A 13,842-nucleotide genomic window follows, 5' to 3' on the forward strand; every position below is an offset into this window, starting at 1 on the left:
AGTATATATATATATAATAGTTATACATATGTAAACATTTTTGTAAAGTTGTGAAAAAGAAATGTGTTTATAATTTATTAGAAATGGCTGCGGATGTAACAATATGGCGTGTGAAAACGGAACTTTTATATATGCATACATATGCACATTTGTATCTATTTATCTGTTTTGTTGCCTCTGTGAATCACTCTTTGGTTCAATAGACACAACCCTAATCCTTGCCACAGAATATAATATCCATTTTTTGTGACACAGAATACATTTGATTGGGTTCGTGGTAGCTTCTTAAAAGTTGTTATAGATTATTTTCCAAGGCAACGGTATAATCTCCGAACAAATTTTTCAATTCGGATTTAGCCATAGTTAAGGTGTTTTTGTTCATTATAAACCAGTAAACAAAGTTTATTTGAAGAGTTTACAAAAATGTTTTCTTCTTTGTCTCTTTTTTTCAATTTTCCTTTTCTGATGCCACGGTTAGCCGCTCGTCGAAATGTTGTCTCTAGCATTCATGTGCCGACTACTGTGTTGAGCAACAAAGATCAGTGAGAAAACTCACACTCACTCACTTGCTGTTTGTGCACTCTTAAATTGAATTATTCGTTGAGAATGCGGTCGGCATGCGAGGAGCTATGCCTGAGTAAGTGTTTGCATATATATTAATTTTATTTACATTACTATTAAAAGAAATGTAATGCTTTAAATAACACAAAATGCATAAACTGTCACCAACATATGAAATATGTTATTGTGAAATTTTGTAAAATTCTTTTGATTTTAATAAATTGTTATCATGAAACGTAGCTCAAGGTCGTATTTAGTTGATATGACCCAAACGGTCAAATGGGACATCTTGCCAAGAAGGAGTGAGGTTTATAATTTTTTGATAAACGGCATTTTGATTTTTATTCAAGTTAACATACAGGTACGGAGCGTCAGTCAGACGGTAGGACCTGAATTAAATCCCGCTCATTTCGATATACATAAATCTATTTATCTCATTTAGTTTTAGGTGTTGTAAACAATCGTTAGGTAAAATACTCTTGTAACCCAGTACAACGAGAGCATAAAAAGTAACGGTGTAAGTCCATCGCGTTTTCTCTGCTTATCATGCTTGAGTTATATACATATATAATGTATTTTTACTTTATTGTGGCCGATGAAAAATAATAAAAAATTGGCAAAGTAATTGTGCTGATTAACATATATGTTTAAATCAAATAATTGCTATTGCAGATATGCTCTTACGTGTTGCGCCATTTCTCTCAGCTCTCTTTGTGTTGATACGAAGAGTTCGAATTAGCATTGCCTGTTTTATTTGAGAGTGAGATAATGTCGGTTCCTAAGAACCGCAATAGATGATTATCTCTCAAGTGGTTATATCTCCCCACCGATTACACTTTGAGTGCTTGTTTACTTCCTACTGACTGTATATAAAAGGCACAACAATGATATTCATTTGATTTCTATACTGAACACCAAACGACTTGTAGTTCATTTCGTGAGTAAATTTGAACACGAATCATTAGGAATCCTAAACAATTAATTAGACTTTCATCAAGGTTGTCAATAAGTAAAGTGATCAAGTTACTGACAGTCGGACCGAGAGGAAGACATCTGGAAATCAATTTATAAGGTTATCTTGATCACTTTGGTATAATTATAACCTCATAACTATATAGATTAGTTTGGGTGTAACCAAATAACCTTTAGCTGAATAAAACTATTACATTCTGTCCCCTTGTCTGAGAGTAAAAAAAAAATTATATTTATTTTTTAGAATTAGAATACAGTTATTTTGACACACATGTAAATTTACTCTTTACAGTTTGACGAAAGTATTCAAAATAATCCAAAAATGTCCCAGTTACCAAGCACATTCGTCAAGGGCGTACACGATGAAGAACTGTCCAAACGTATGGAGTACCGTATACTCGGTCGTACCGGACTGCAGGTGTCGAAAGTCTCATTAGGCACGGCGACTTTAAGCGATTTATATGGGTAAGTTTTTACATCAAAAGTTAAAAGTTTTCAAAAGCGCCGAAAACTCGAAATTCACCAACGCTAAAGTAGATAAGTTAATATTTTGTCAAACCTTTTTTGTTGACGAAACTCTGTAGTTTCCTACTCAACAACAAAGGCAGGATTACAATTGCTTTTGCTATTCTTTGACATTCGAAAAGCCTCATTAATTTGCACAGTTGTACATGTATTTAGGGCGTCATCGCCGATTCGGACCGTTGTGACCACTGCAAAGTGACGTTAAGAAAAGCTCTCAGGGTTAGAAGCTAACGAAAGCCTCATAATCGAGAACATGTTTTCCATAGTTCAAGCGGTGTTTAATAAATCCGCATTTTTACCGTGATGACGTTGTTTATTGTGCTTGTTTAGTGAGCTTGTAGTTTTGATTGAACAAGTGGCATGAGGCACACGTTTTGCCAATATATGGTGCAGAACTCTTGTCATTATTCAAAAAATTACTGCTCTCGATTACAGATATTATTATTATTGTTTTGTTTCTATATTAATTTTATTTATCTATTTTATAAATTATATACAGAGTACTAGATTTGGACGATGCTATAGCAATGATACACAAAGCTATAAAGTCTGGCATTAATAACATTGATACTGCGCCGTATTATGGACAGGGTCGTGCCGAGGAAGTATTAGGTATGGCGTTGAAAACTGTGCCAAGAAAGGCGTACTATATAGCCACAAAAGTTGGACGCTATGAAAAGGATTTGGTAAACCGATTTGATTTCTCTGCCAAAAGGACTCGAGAAAGTGTTGAGAAAAGTTTAAAACTACTAGGTATCGAATATGTGGACATTATACAGGTGAGCCATAATTATAAGTTATGCTCTGTAGTAATAATTATGTGGTTAGCTAGGTACTTTGCAACGATTTTTCGCTATTGCGCTATTTTGCTTTTTCAATTTCTTCAATTTAAAGAGCAGAAAATTATTCTTGGTAGTTATAAATTTTAGCACATATTGCTGAAATATTCTGTATGGTTTAAAAGTACCGAAATTGTAAGACCGTTTGAGACACGAAGTAGTTTGCTATACGAGTACTCACGACAGATCGTAATGATGGGCGAACAATTATACAATTAACTGGATCTCTATTCTTTCCAGGTGCATGACATCGATTTTGACAAAGATCTCGATGTTGTTGTCAACGAATGTCTGCCTGAACTGGTAAAAATTGTTAAAGAAGGGAAAGCAAGGTTTATCGGTATCACCAGTTACAATCTTGAAGTGCTTAAGGAGTGCATAAAACGTGCTCCGTGCGTGGATGTAATAAGCATTTTTCATATTTCTTTAAACTCTTTACATAATATTAGACATTTTCATTTTTAGGTCGTACTCTCATATTCCCGGCACACGCTGCTGGACGATACATTCAAGTGTTATGTGGACTTTTTCCAACAGCATAATATTGGCATTGTTTGCGCGTCCGCTCATGCATTAGGTCTATTGACCAATGGCGGCCCACAGCCTTGGCATCCCGCAGCTAATGATGTGAAGGCGATTTGCAGCAAGGCGGCAAATATTTGTAAGGAGGCCAATATTGAGCTTGGCAAATTGGCTATGTATCAATTTATGCAGTTGGATGGTGCAAGCACATTTTTAGTCGGTATGGAAACGTGCAAACTGTTAGATATTAATTTAGCCGCTTATTACAATGGACTTAGCAAAATGGAACTGCAAATATTGAAACAATTACGTGAAACGTAAGTAAATAATATGATATATATGTATGTAAGTGTATCTGTCAAGGGTAAGTAGAGAGAGTGTTAATGCAAAGCCTGTACCGTTTAGAATTCTGAGTCAAGTGACATATGATATAAGGCACTCGAAGTTGCCACAAAAAGTAAATTTTCTTAGTGAGAAAAGGAGCGTAAAAAGGAGCTCATCAAGTTATTCTAAATAAAAAGTAGCATTAAAGTCAAAGTCGTTCTCCTTCGACTTGAAAAATGCATTTATTTGAGTGAGACAAATTATTTCGATAACAAATACTTTTGGTTTACTCTTACTCATATCACGCACTCAAATACTTGTGTTCGTAATAAAGTAGTCTTTCCGAGAAACTGCTGAAACGTTTTGAACGATTTCATAGACGTGTTTTTGTTAGAAATACAAATTTTCGGGTAAACTCGTTGTTCAATTTTTTTTTCGTGGTAAAAATCACTAAGTAAATTATTCGCATAGTAAGCAAACAGTTTCCAAACACACACTAATTGTCATATGGAGATCAAACTTCCCACATGCAGAAAAAAGGGTTGTACGAATCTAAAAACAAAATATTTATCGATTTGGTTTACACGCGCTTTTATTTGATCTTTTGGTTAAAAAAGCCGATTTCAATATCGAGCTCAGGCTAGTTTACTCAAGTTCAACAATTACATAGAACACCAGTTGAGCGCTATTGAATTTCGACCAGTAAATATTGGCGTTATCTTGAGTAACCACAACAAAAACAGCTGCTCTATTTTATGGCTACTACAGAAGTCCTTGATTTAATTAAACTGAAGAAGTGCAGTAAAATAATGTTTTAATTGAATGAACTCCTAACCCAAGTGAAAGTAAATACAAATATTTTAGCGAATAAAATTTCAGTTTTATACTTTATAAAAACAAAATATGTATATGAAATATCTTTTGATAGCATTTTCAAGAAATCATACAATTGGGATGGCGTGGAAATTGAGGAATACCGGCGTGCATTGTCGAAGGCGAAATAAATGGAAATTTATGTATCAGAACCTGTCTCTGATGTATTTTATATATAAAATGTGAATGAATTGTTTAATATGCTGTAATAAATAAAAATCAACCACAATCTAAGTAATATGGATATATTCAATAATTTTACTAGACGAGGCTAAAAAACTTTAGCCATTGATAGTCTAAACCTAACGTTTCTGGCGAAAAGGCGATCTTGTCAAACGCATAAGGGTTTGATGTTAAGAAATTCGGGGTAGATTTATTCTATTTACTTTCAAGAAGCTTCGTTTGATATATAATATGAAAAATGAGTTCTAACCGAAGCTTACAAGTATTCTTGAGTTTTAGAGGTACCAGCTAAAAATATTTAAATAAATTAAGATGGATTGGATGTATAGCGGAGAATTTCATAATATTTGCTAAGTTATTGTCGTATCCAATTAAGACATTTTTAAGTTGGTGTCTTTCGTTTCAAATTCAAAACCTTGAATTGGAAGTAATTTATTTTCAGCAGGCGGTCACCATGAATGATCAGTATGAATAGATAATTGGCGATTTTGGTATATACATAAATAAGAAAATTTAAAATTTTTGATTTACTACTTTACAGCACAAATAAATTATAAAAGCTAAAATTCACTAAAAACTTAATATCAGCACAATGAGATAAGAAGAAATGTTTACTTCGGTTGCACCGTAGTTATAGTACCTTTTATAAATACAAAAGATTCCATACAAGAACTCCGAAATCGGCAGTTACGACATATGAGCTGCGTTTTGGGCAAACAACGTAAGCAAATAGTTCAGATCGACATCTCAAAAGTTTTTTGGTAAATACACCAATTATGTGTTACATAAATAAAAGAGTTTATGTCTATAATAATAATCTAATATAATTTCGGGGCTCACCCTGCTCATTTGATGTTCAATACAGCGGAGGGAGAAGGAACTTGCTGACATTTCTCATACGCTCATAAATTGTAAATAAACTGTTAGTCGGCAGGGGAGGAACTGTGACTGAATAAGTGAGCATGAAATTAAAGCAACTCAGTAAGAGCTTTGTACACATCTATTCAGAAATTTATTTAATTTCACTAAATCATAACTTTCTTGCTTCTGTGTTAGTTGAATTTTTATTACTACTAAGAGAAAAATGTTTGTTCCAAAAAACGACCAACCTTTATATGTAAACAAGTAACCAGAATTATTCATAATCGTAAACTTTTTTCGCGGTGCGTTGTTATGCGTTGCTGACTTCACAACGACTCAATTATTGTAAACTTAAAGGTACTACTGGGGCTCTCACAAAATACGAAGTTTGAATAGGTAAGCTTCTCGGCCACTGTTGTAGCTAGATAACGTATTATCTCTCAAAGAGAAATTAAAAAGTATTGCCTGTTTGTGTCATTTCGATTCGACATTTCAACCGTACTGCTAATGTTCACTGCATATCGCTTATGTTTAGCAAAAATTGGCTAAATAACTTTCCTGACAACTATTTCTGCCAATAAACTGTTATTTTGGTACTAAACAAATATCGCATATTATTTTTTCAATATGGTTCTAAAAATCTATAGTTTCTCGTTTGGTGTTTCGGGTTGAAATCGGCCAATCCAGCTGATCGCGACGAATGTAAAAAAATTTTTTTTATTCAAATAGCAGTTTTGAATATATTTTTTTTTTGTCTATAATTAAATTAAGTGTATCTGCAACCTTTCTCTTTTTTATACTCTTGCAACATGTTGCTATAGAGTATAATAACATAGTTTTGTTCACCTAATTTTGTACGTCTAAACTGTAATTTGGTTCTGGAGATCGCAATAGCAGGGGCCACTTATGGGTGAAAAATATTGAAAAAATAGAAGCGGCCATGCCTTCTAATATTTTTATTTAGGAATAAAACTTGACTAAAAAAAACCTCCCTATGGCGTGCATTCCTTAAAGGTCCTATGATTTACTCAGATAAAGTTAAAAAATACCGTTTTAAACTGAGGAACGTTCCCTAAACATCAGTTTTGTAATAAAATATACTAAAATAAAGAATTTATTTTCTTCAACAGATGTGGCAATCGATTTCTTAAAAATAATTTAGTTATGTATTTACTGTATATAAGTAATTGTTGTATTCGCAATTGATTGTGCCTACGTTTAAACAAATTTAGTCAGTATATAAGTTTTCGACTAAAACGATGTATTTCTTTCATTTGGTTGAAGTTGATTAAAAAATATATATATATATCAAGTTCTAAGTGCAAAAAATTGCCGTATTGTGTTGATTGTGTTTTTAGAACTTATATATACAGCATTTTTCTTTTCTCATTGGTTCTGATCAACAACTTCAAATGTGCTTACTGAATACCAGAAGAATAATTTCACAAGATTAATCTTAACCTGAAACACCCTTTGTAACCTTTTACCACCCTTTTCTTTCATTAAACTTTGGTATACTGAGGTCTTATATTATATTATATTAACCCCATTGCTTCATTTACCAACACCGACTTCCATTGTTATTCTCTCATTACATAATCATTGTCACTGTGTTTATATTTCTTACTAAATTTTCGCACAGGCATTTACACTTGCTTTTATAGCTTTCTTTGTTTTTTTGGGTTTGGCCTCCGGCGAGTGAATGAATTCGGCTTGAGTAACGTAGTTATTTTGCGCTTTTTAGAAGAATTTCCTAACAGTGGTACAGTGTGCTCATGCTTCCCGTTATAACCACGCATAACAGTTGCTCGGCAACAACAAAAACCAACATAATAAACGCAACCACAGTAGCTCGCTAACAACAACACAGTCTTCCTTCTAGCGTAAGGATGGCGAAAATCCGCTTTGCCATTGAAGTTGTCAAAAGGCATTAAATGCTTGAGACATCTTTCCTTACTCAAGCAATTTTAGCTTGTGGCATGTAAAATGTTAACGGTGTTGAATATGGAGTGTATGAAAAGAAGAGTTATACTCAAAGGCGACAAGAACAAAGTGGCGAAATTGACTAGTTTTGATGGAAGCGTTTAAAACTAAGACGAATTATATTGTCAAGTTGCAAATAGTTCGTCGACGAAAAGCTCTTTTCACTTTATCCTAGTTTTGGAATCAAAATAGTAGTAATTTTAGAAAAGCTTGGGAATGGTGCTTGTAAATTAGGTCCTGTACAAGGAAGTAAACATTTTTATATCGGTCGATCATAAGAGCGTTGGCTTTAGAACTACCAGTTCAGCAGTCGTGGGAATCTAAGTCTTATATTCATTTATCACGAGCTTTATTGATACATAAGCACAGATTAAATATAATTTACTCTTACGAGATCAATTACACAAATAAATTTTATATAAGAGAGAGAGAGAGGGAGAGAGAAAGAAAGAGAGAGAGAGAGAGAGAAAATACCTCTTCAAAGTGATATAATCGATGGTGTTCCATATTAGTATGATTATATCTGTATATGATATTTATACCATATTTATACCAGATCTCATAAACACGTATAATAAGGTTTGTTCGATTCGCTGCTTCTAAGCTTCGAGAATCGAGGAGAAAAGTACTTGTATCACTTACACTTATACTACAATCCCCGATTTTCAACAATTTTTGACTTCCAACGCTAAATTTGCAAGATTTTTTAATGCACATTTCTCAAGTATAATCTGTATTTCGTGAACGATTTTTCATATCATTTCATCCCCTAGTTCTTCGGTATATTTAATGTTTCGTTTTTGTGCCACATACTTTTTTATGCTGTGATTTTTAATTTTTCCTCCCATTCACAAACATAACCACGAACGCGGAAAGTGCACACACACCCACGCACACACACCCACCACGAAAAAGACCTCATTTTCGATCTTCCGCTGGCATTATTTTATCTTTCATTGCTTTCGGCTGACGCTGCTGACGCTGCTGCTGCTGCTGTTCTTGCTTTTGATGAATCCCTGTAGCGGAAGCATTTAACAATTTTTCAAGTACCCCAGCTCGTTTGCTTTTGAGAGCGATAAACGAGAATGAAAAACGATTTAAAACAAAATGTTGTCACTTAAGTGCCGAAGTGTTTGCTCCCGAAACGGCTTTAATGCATCGCCAAGTAACAAACGGACGAGTTTTGCAATTTTTTCGACATTAGCGACACTTTTTACTTTTACTTTCATAACCGTTTGTTTTTCTCCATTGACTGACTTTGGTTGTCAATCTTAGCGGTGGTTTTCTCTACAATTTTGTGTCAAAGCAGTGATAGTTTCTTGTTAAAAAAGGAAGGGGAAATATCAGATTTGTATCCACAGCCTTCAATCGGATATAGTAATGCGCGAATATGTACAAAATTAAAGTGAGAATGTGCCCACTTATGAGGAAATTGAGAATAAATTTTTGGTATCGTAACTTTTGGGATGTTAACGTAAGCATTATCTAATTCATTGAAAATTGTCAAAATTGTAACAAAGGAGTATGTGAGCGTAAGTATGAGCGAGTTGATAGAACGATGACCAATTTTTAAATGAGCTGAAGTCTCTCTCTCCTCCACACATAAGAACTTTGAACTCCTATATTTAGAGATATGTTAACATCATTGAGAGCAAAGAGCGCAGCAAACTTCTTGCGATTTTCTGTCGTCCAAAAGTGTTTTACGACCGCGCAAGTTTTAGTAGTTCAATAGCCCAAGCAATTTTCTTATACCTTATTTATCATTTTTATACCCTGAACAGGGTATATTATATTTGCCACGAAGTAGTTATATGATATAGCTGCTATATAAATTGAAAAATCGGAATCAAGTTCTTGTAAGGATCCTTTGTATTTGTGAAGAGTATTATGGCTTAGGTGCAACCGAATCGAAAAAACTTACCGAGTTGATCGCGCAAAGGTAAAGCAACTCCGTCATGCCGCTTTATTCCATTTTAATTATTACACTTTATTACTTTCTTTTTCATACTATAACTTTCTAGCATTTTATATTGCCAATTATTTTGCTAATTATAAACACACAACACACAACCAGTTACAAGCGTCTTCAGAGGAGTACGAAAGTGAAAAGCAACAAAAAATAAGGAAAGTATAGCCAGGGCCGGATGGTGCAAGTGTTGCCGCCGGAAATGTGCTGGTGGCATTGGCAATATTTGCGCCTTTCATGTCAGTCCTTTTGGAGTTGTGTGTGTTGCGATTTGTAAGTGTATGTGTTTGGCCGCTAGCTAAGCATATATGGAATGAAAGTCAGTCGAAAATAAAAATGCGAAGTAAAGTTAAAGCCTAGAAAAAATAATGTGGGGCGTGTGCAGATACACACACCTACAAATACACACACATACATACACGCACTCAGAAGACGTCGACATCATTTGTAGCAAGAAGTTGAGCAGCAATCCAGCCTAACACATAATCACATAGTGAGATATAGGTATTAACGGTGATTCTTGGGAACTTCAAGAAAAACTTCGCCAATAATAAAAACAACACCTGTAATAATAGTACCTGTGGTGTCGATAGTAAACCGCTACAAAAACAAACAACAAAAATTTTAATAATAATTATAGTAATAGTAGCAGTTAGTGTTGGAACTCGCCAGGGCCTGCTCAAGTGCAAACAACTTGACTACCGCGCACGGCCGCTATAGCAGAATGGCAACAAAAATTTTTAGTGCTAATGTGGGCTTGAAGCAACCGCGCTCCCCTCCTGATGCGCTGCTCCGTGTGTTCCCGCTTGGTTAGCTCATTTTGCTGCTCAAACACGTCTAACAGCTCATTAAGTATGCGCGCTGTAAAACGTGGTTGTTGTTGCCTTTGTATTGGATTAGTACTTTTTCACAAATGGGAGTCCTAAATTTACAAATTTCAAGGATGGGATACGGCGCAAAAACTCAAGGCTTTACTTTTTTAATAAAAGGGAATGCTTTGTGTGCTACTTCAATTCCTGCTGGTAAAGGAGGTTTTAATTAATATGCTGTGGCAATCAAATGCAAGAAACGCTTTGCATCTAATTTTGGCAATTAACGCACTTCTGGGAGTAGCCAAATTTGGAGGAAAATCGTATACTACTAGTGTGACTCACGCATATCTTTTAAGAGGTTACAGGAGAGTAGAATATATGTTAGTTTGGAAATCTGTAAATATTTTACTAAAGAGATCTAACGACGCTTAGATAACAGTTTTTCTAAAATAAGAGACAAAGAGATGAAAATGTATTGCTAACTCTCTATAAGTGAACTTAGGACCTCCGTTCATATCATACATACATTTAATAAAAGATATAGTATTAAGAAGCTATACTTTAAAAGTTCGCATCAGAGTAGCAAAAATGGAAGAGTTAGATATCAGAAGTTTCAAAAGATTTCCCCCCGTATAAATTCCTTAATATGAATTAGTAGTAGACTTCACTTCTAGCGATGAGATATAATTCGGAATTTACGACGAAAAGTATGTCATGACAAACCCATGCCTTGATATAACATTCACTATGTATTACATTGACGACTCATCCGATCTTATCGAAATAAAAGTAAACTTTTACAACTGAATTGCATAGAGACATAACACAAGCCTTCTTCTGAGCTGATTTATAGTTATGTGAAATAAATTTTTGATAAGAAAGGCATAATTTCTAATTCTAGCCAGTAAGCTTTCCTTTAAAGAATTTGTGACCACCTCGTATTATTATCGAACCATCTAAATTTAATATCCTGGGCTTAGCCAACCAAACATATATAATTTCTTTACTTTCAAATCGTATTACGCTTTTTTCTCGCCTAATTAAGCGAATATGTAGGTAATTTAAACAAGGATGAGAATGACTGAATCTACACTAACAGTTCCGAAATAAACTGTGTAAGGGAAGGCGTCTCTGAACCCTTAAATATATATATCTCTCTCTCTCTCCTCTCTCACTCTCTCTCTATTGTTCTAAGTCAGCAGACGGACATCGATAGATACGACTCAAAAAAAAAAAACTATAAATTACCGTACATTCTTGCAATAAGCATTCAAGTAAAGTGAGAACCATTCAATTAAAGTGAGATTCATTTAATTCCAGTTGTTGCTATTTATGTTATTACATTTACATTACGTTAACCATATCGCAATGCTTTTCATCACGTTTCCTTTTATGGCAAAATAGTTGTCATTTCGCCAACGCACCTAAAATGCATTAAAATCGAAAGTAATTAAATCTCTTAAAGCTTAAAATGAACAACAATCACTTTTTAAGTGACAACAGCAACGCCTCTTTCATATAAAACAGAATCAAAAACAGAAAGAAAGAAAGCGACTGACTTGACAAACCTTACTTTTTAATTAAAATCGCTGAAAAATAAAAGTAATAAAAAATCTGCGCGTTACTAAAAGAAATGACAATGACAAAAATTTTTTCGCTGCTGTTTGCCGCACGTCACCAACAATCTACCACACGCAGTTTGCTTTCCAGGTTCTTGTATGAGGCGAACGGTAACGCGACGGTATATTTTTGCTTGCAACGCCACAGGAGGGACTGACTACACCAGCGGCAGTTGCAATTCATACCACCGACACACTAACATATAATATATGTGTACATCCTCGCGTGTTGGTTGTCGGTGCATTCATATATATTTATATATAACCACTTCGGCAACATGATGATAGGCATTTAAACTGGCAACAAACTAATTATAAAAATGAACTTGCTTCACAAAATGTAATGGGGTGGCCTTAGTCACTTGGAAGGCAGTAACTCAGCTACGTAGCGGCTATTATAATGCCACAATTTATAATGTAATTACTAAAGGATAAAATTAGACTAATAATTTGTGCGATTTGTCCATGTTCTTTGCTAAGGCATTAACAGCAAATGTTAAAGTTATATGTTATGTTATGCTATGTAAATTTGTGATATGTTAAATTATGTTACGTTATAAAATATTATGTTGTGTAACGTTTTTTAATGTTAAGTTATTTTTTGCTATGCTTATGAAAGTTAAAACATTCTATAATATGTTAACATACTTATATACATATACGATTTTTTATCTAAAATCTACTTTTGCACCGAAAGAAATGAAGATCTAGTATTTATTAAGCACTTAAGTAAGCAACATATATTACTTTTTACCGCAACACAAAAGTATATTTTAGTTTCTTGTCATTTTATTTGATGTCATTTCACTAAGAGAAGCCGGTTTTCGTTCCTTCACAGAAAAAACTTCTCAGGGTTGCATAGGTCTGTAGAACAATGAGTTGAGCACAACTTGTGCATATATTGTTGAAATTCTGTTAACTGACAAACTTTGGGAGTGAAAAACGGGAATATACTTCTATGTCTTTAAAAATAGAAACATACCCCCCTTAAACCCTTCTTACTAGCTGTGTAGAATGCAAGGTTCTACGATGTCTGGTTCTCAATGGTTAATTAAAGTTGTGGCATAAAATAATATATACAAAATATTTTCGAGGATGACAAAACTATTATATTATATGTTGCAATAATATAAAAATATGGTAATTTGGAAATGGCATTCTTATCATAACTTGAATGGCTTTGCGCTTTTCTGATATTGTAACGCAAACAATGGAATTACAAAAAGTTGTGTCGATATTTATTTTATTTGTTAAATATTCATACTTTCAGGCAAATGTAGGCATTTTTTAATAACAAAATTAATTCACTTATTTAAATTATAGCTTAATTAATATTCGTTTGAGACAAATTTCAAATCTATCCATAAATATTTACATGCGAATGCATATATTATATAATAAGTGAAATCGATTCCGTATATTACATTTATACTGACTGGCTGATTGTTTGCGCAATTCGCATAATTTGCAACATGGCAATTTACAGGAAATTGCAAAAATATTTTCAAAAGGCTTTCTACAACTACATACTCGAACATGCACAATGGTGCAAAATTAACATAGATTATACCAAGCAACAGCTGCGATGAATACTGATTTAGAGGTTGCCTGTAATTACAGCGGCTTGAAGACATTAAATCTTAATATTGGGGATGATGCCTGATTACTGCAATCGAAAAGCAATAAGCTGGAATTTATTAACTAAAAAAATATTTTCTACTATGCTACAATATAAAAAAAATTTGAAAATTATGGTCGAATTAAAAGTAGAAACGGAATGTAATTTATATTTTGGTTAAATA

General features: G+C 33.8%; 2 protein-coding genes across 6 annotated transcripts in view; one reads left to right on the forward strand and one right to left on the reverse strand.

Moving 5' to 3' along the window:
* mAChR-B (muscarinic acetylcholine receptor) overlaps window positions 1-13,842 on the reverse strand; it is an 89,678-nt gene that overhangs the window by 11,712 nt on the left and 64,124 nt on the right. The gene's annotated exons all lie outside the window — the stretch shown is intronic.
* LOC118679733 (uncharacterized) lies at window positions 1,439-4,850 on the forward strand. Of its 3 annotated transcripts, none has more exons than XM_036356814.2 (6): window positions 1,439-1,498; window positions 1,826-1,998; window positions 2,558-2,837; window positions 3,138-3,299; window positions 3,363-3,736; window positions 4,672-4,850. In XM_036356814.2, exons 2-6 carry the CDS (start codon window positions 1,856-1,858, stop codon window positions 4,745-4,747), a joined length of 1,035 nt encoding a protein of 344 aa, XP_036212707.2. In that variant the 5' UTR covers window positions 1,439-1,498; window positions 1,826-1,855; the 3' UTR covers window positions 4,748-4,850. The 3 variants fall into 3 exon arrangements, with proteins under 3 accessions (XP_036212707.2, XP_036212708.2, XP_069962074.1); XM_036356815.2 differs by having other exon boundaries at window positions 1,449-1,651; XM_070105973.1 differs by having other exon boundaries at window positions 1,450-1,633.

Source organism: Bactrocera oleae, chromosome 2 (genome assembly GCF_042242935.1).
Source record: "Bactrocera oleae isolate idBacOlea1 chromosome 2, idBacOlea1, whole genome shotgun sequence".
Classification (NCBI taxonomy): Eukaryota; Metazoa; Arthropoda; class Insecta; order Diptera; family Tephritidae; genus Bactrocera; species Bactrocera oleae.

Bases quoted from the DNA above. Each gene is read 5' to 3' on its own strand.
- LOC118679733 (XM_036356814.2), top strand. From the start codon at position 1,856: ATGTCCCAGTTACCAAGCACATTCGTCAAGGGCGTACACGATGAAGAA. The intron at 2,838-3,137 runs GTGAGCCATAAT...TATTCTTTCCAG, and splicing joins AATATGTGGACATTATACAG to GTGCATGACATCGATTTTGA. The intron at 3,300-3,362 runs GTAATAAGCATT...TTTCATTTTTAG, and splicing joins AACGTGCTCCGTGCGTGGAT to GTCGTACTCTCATATTCCCG.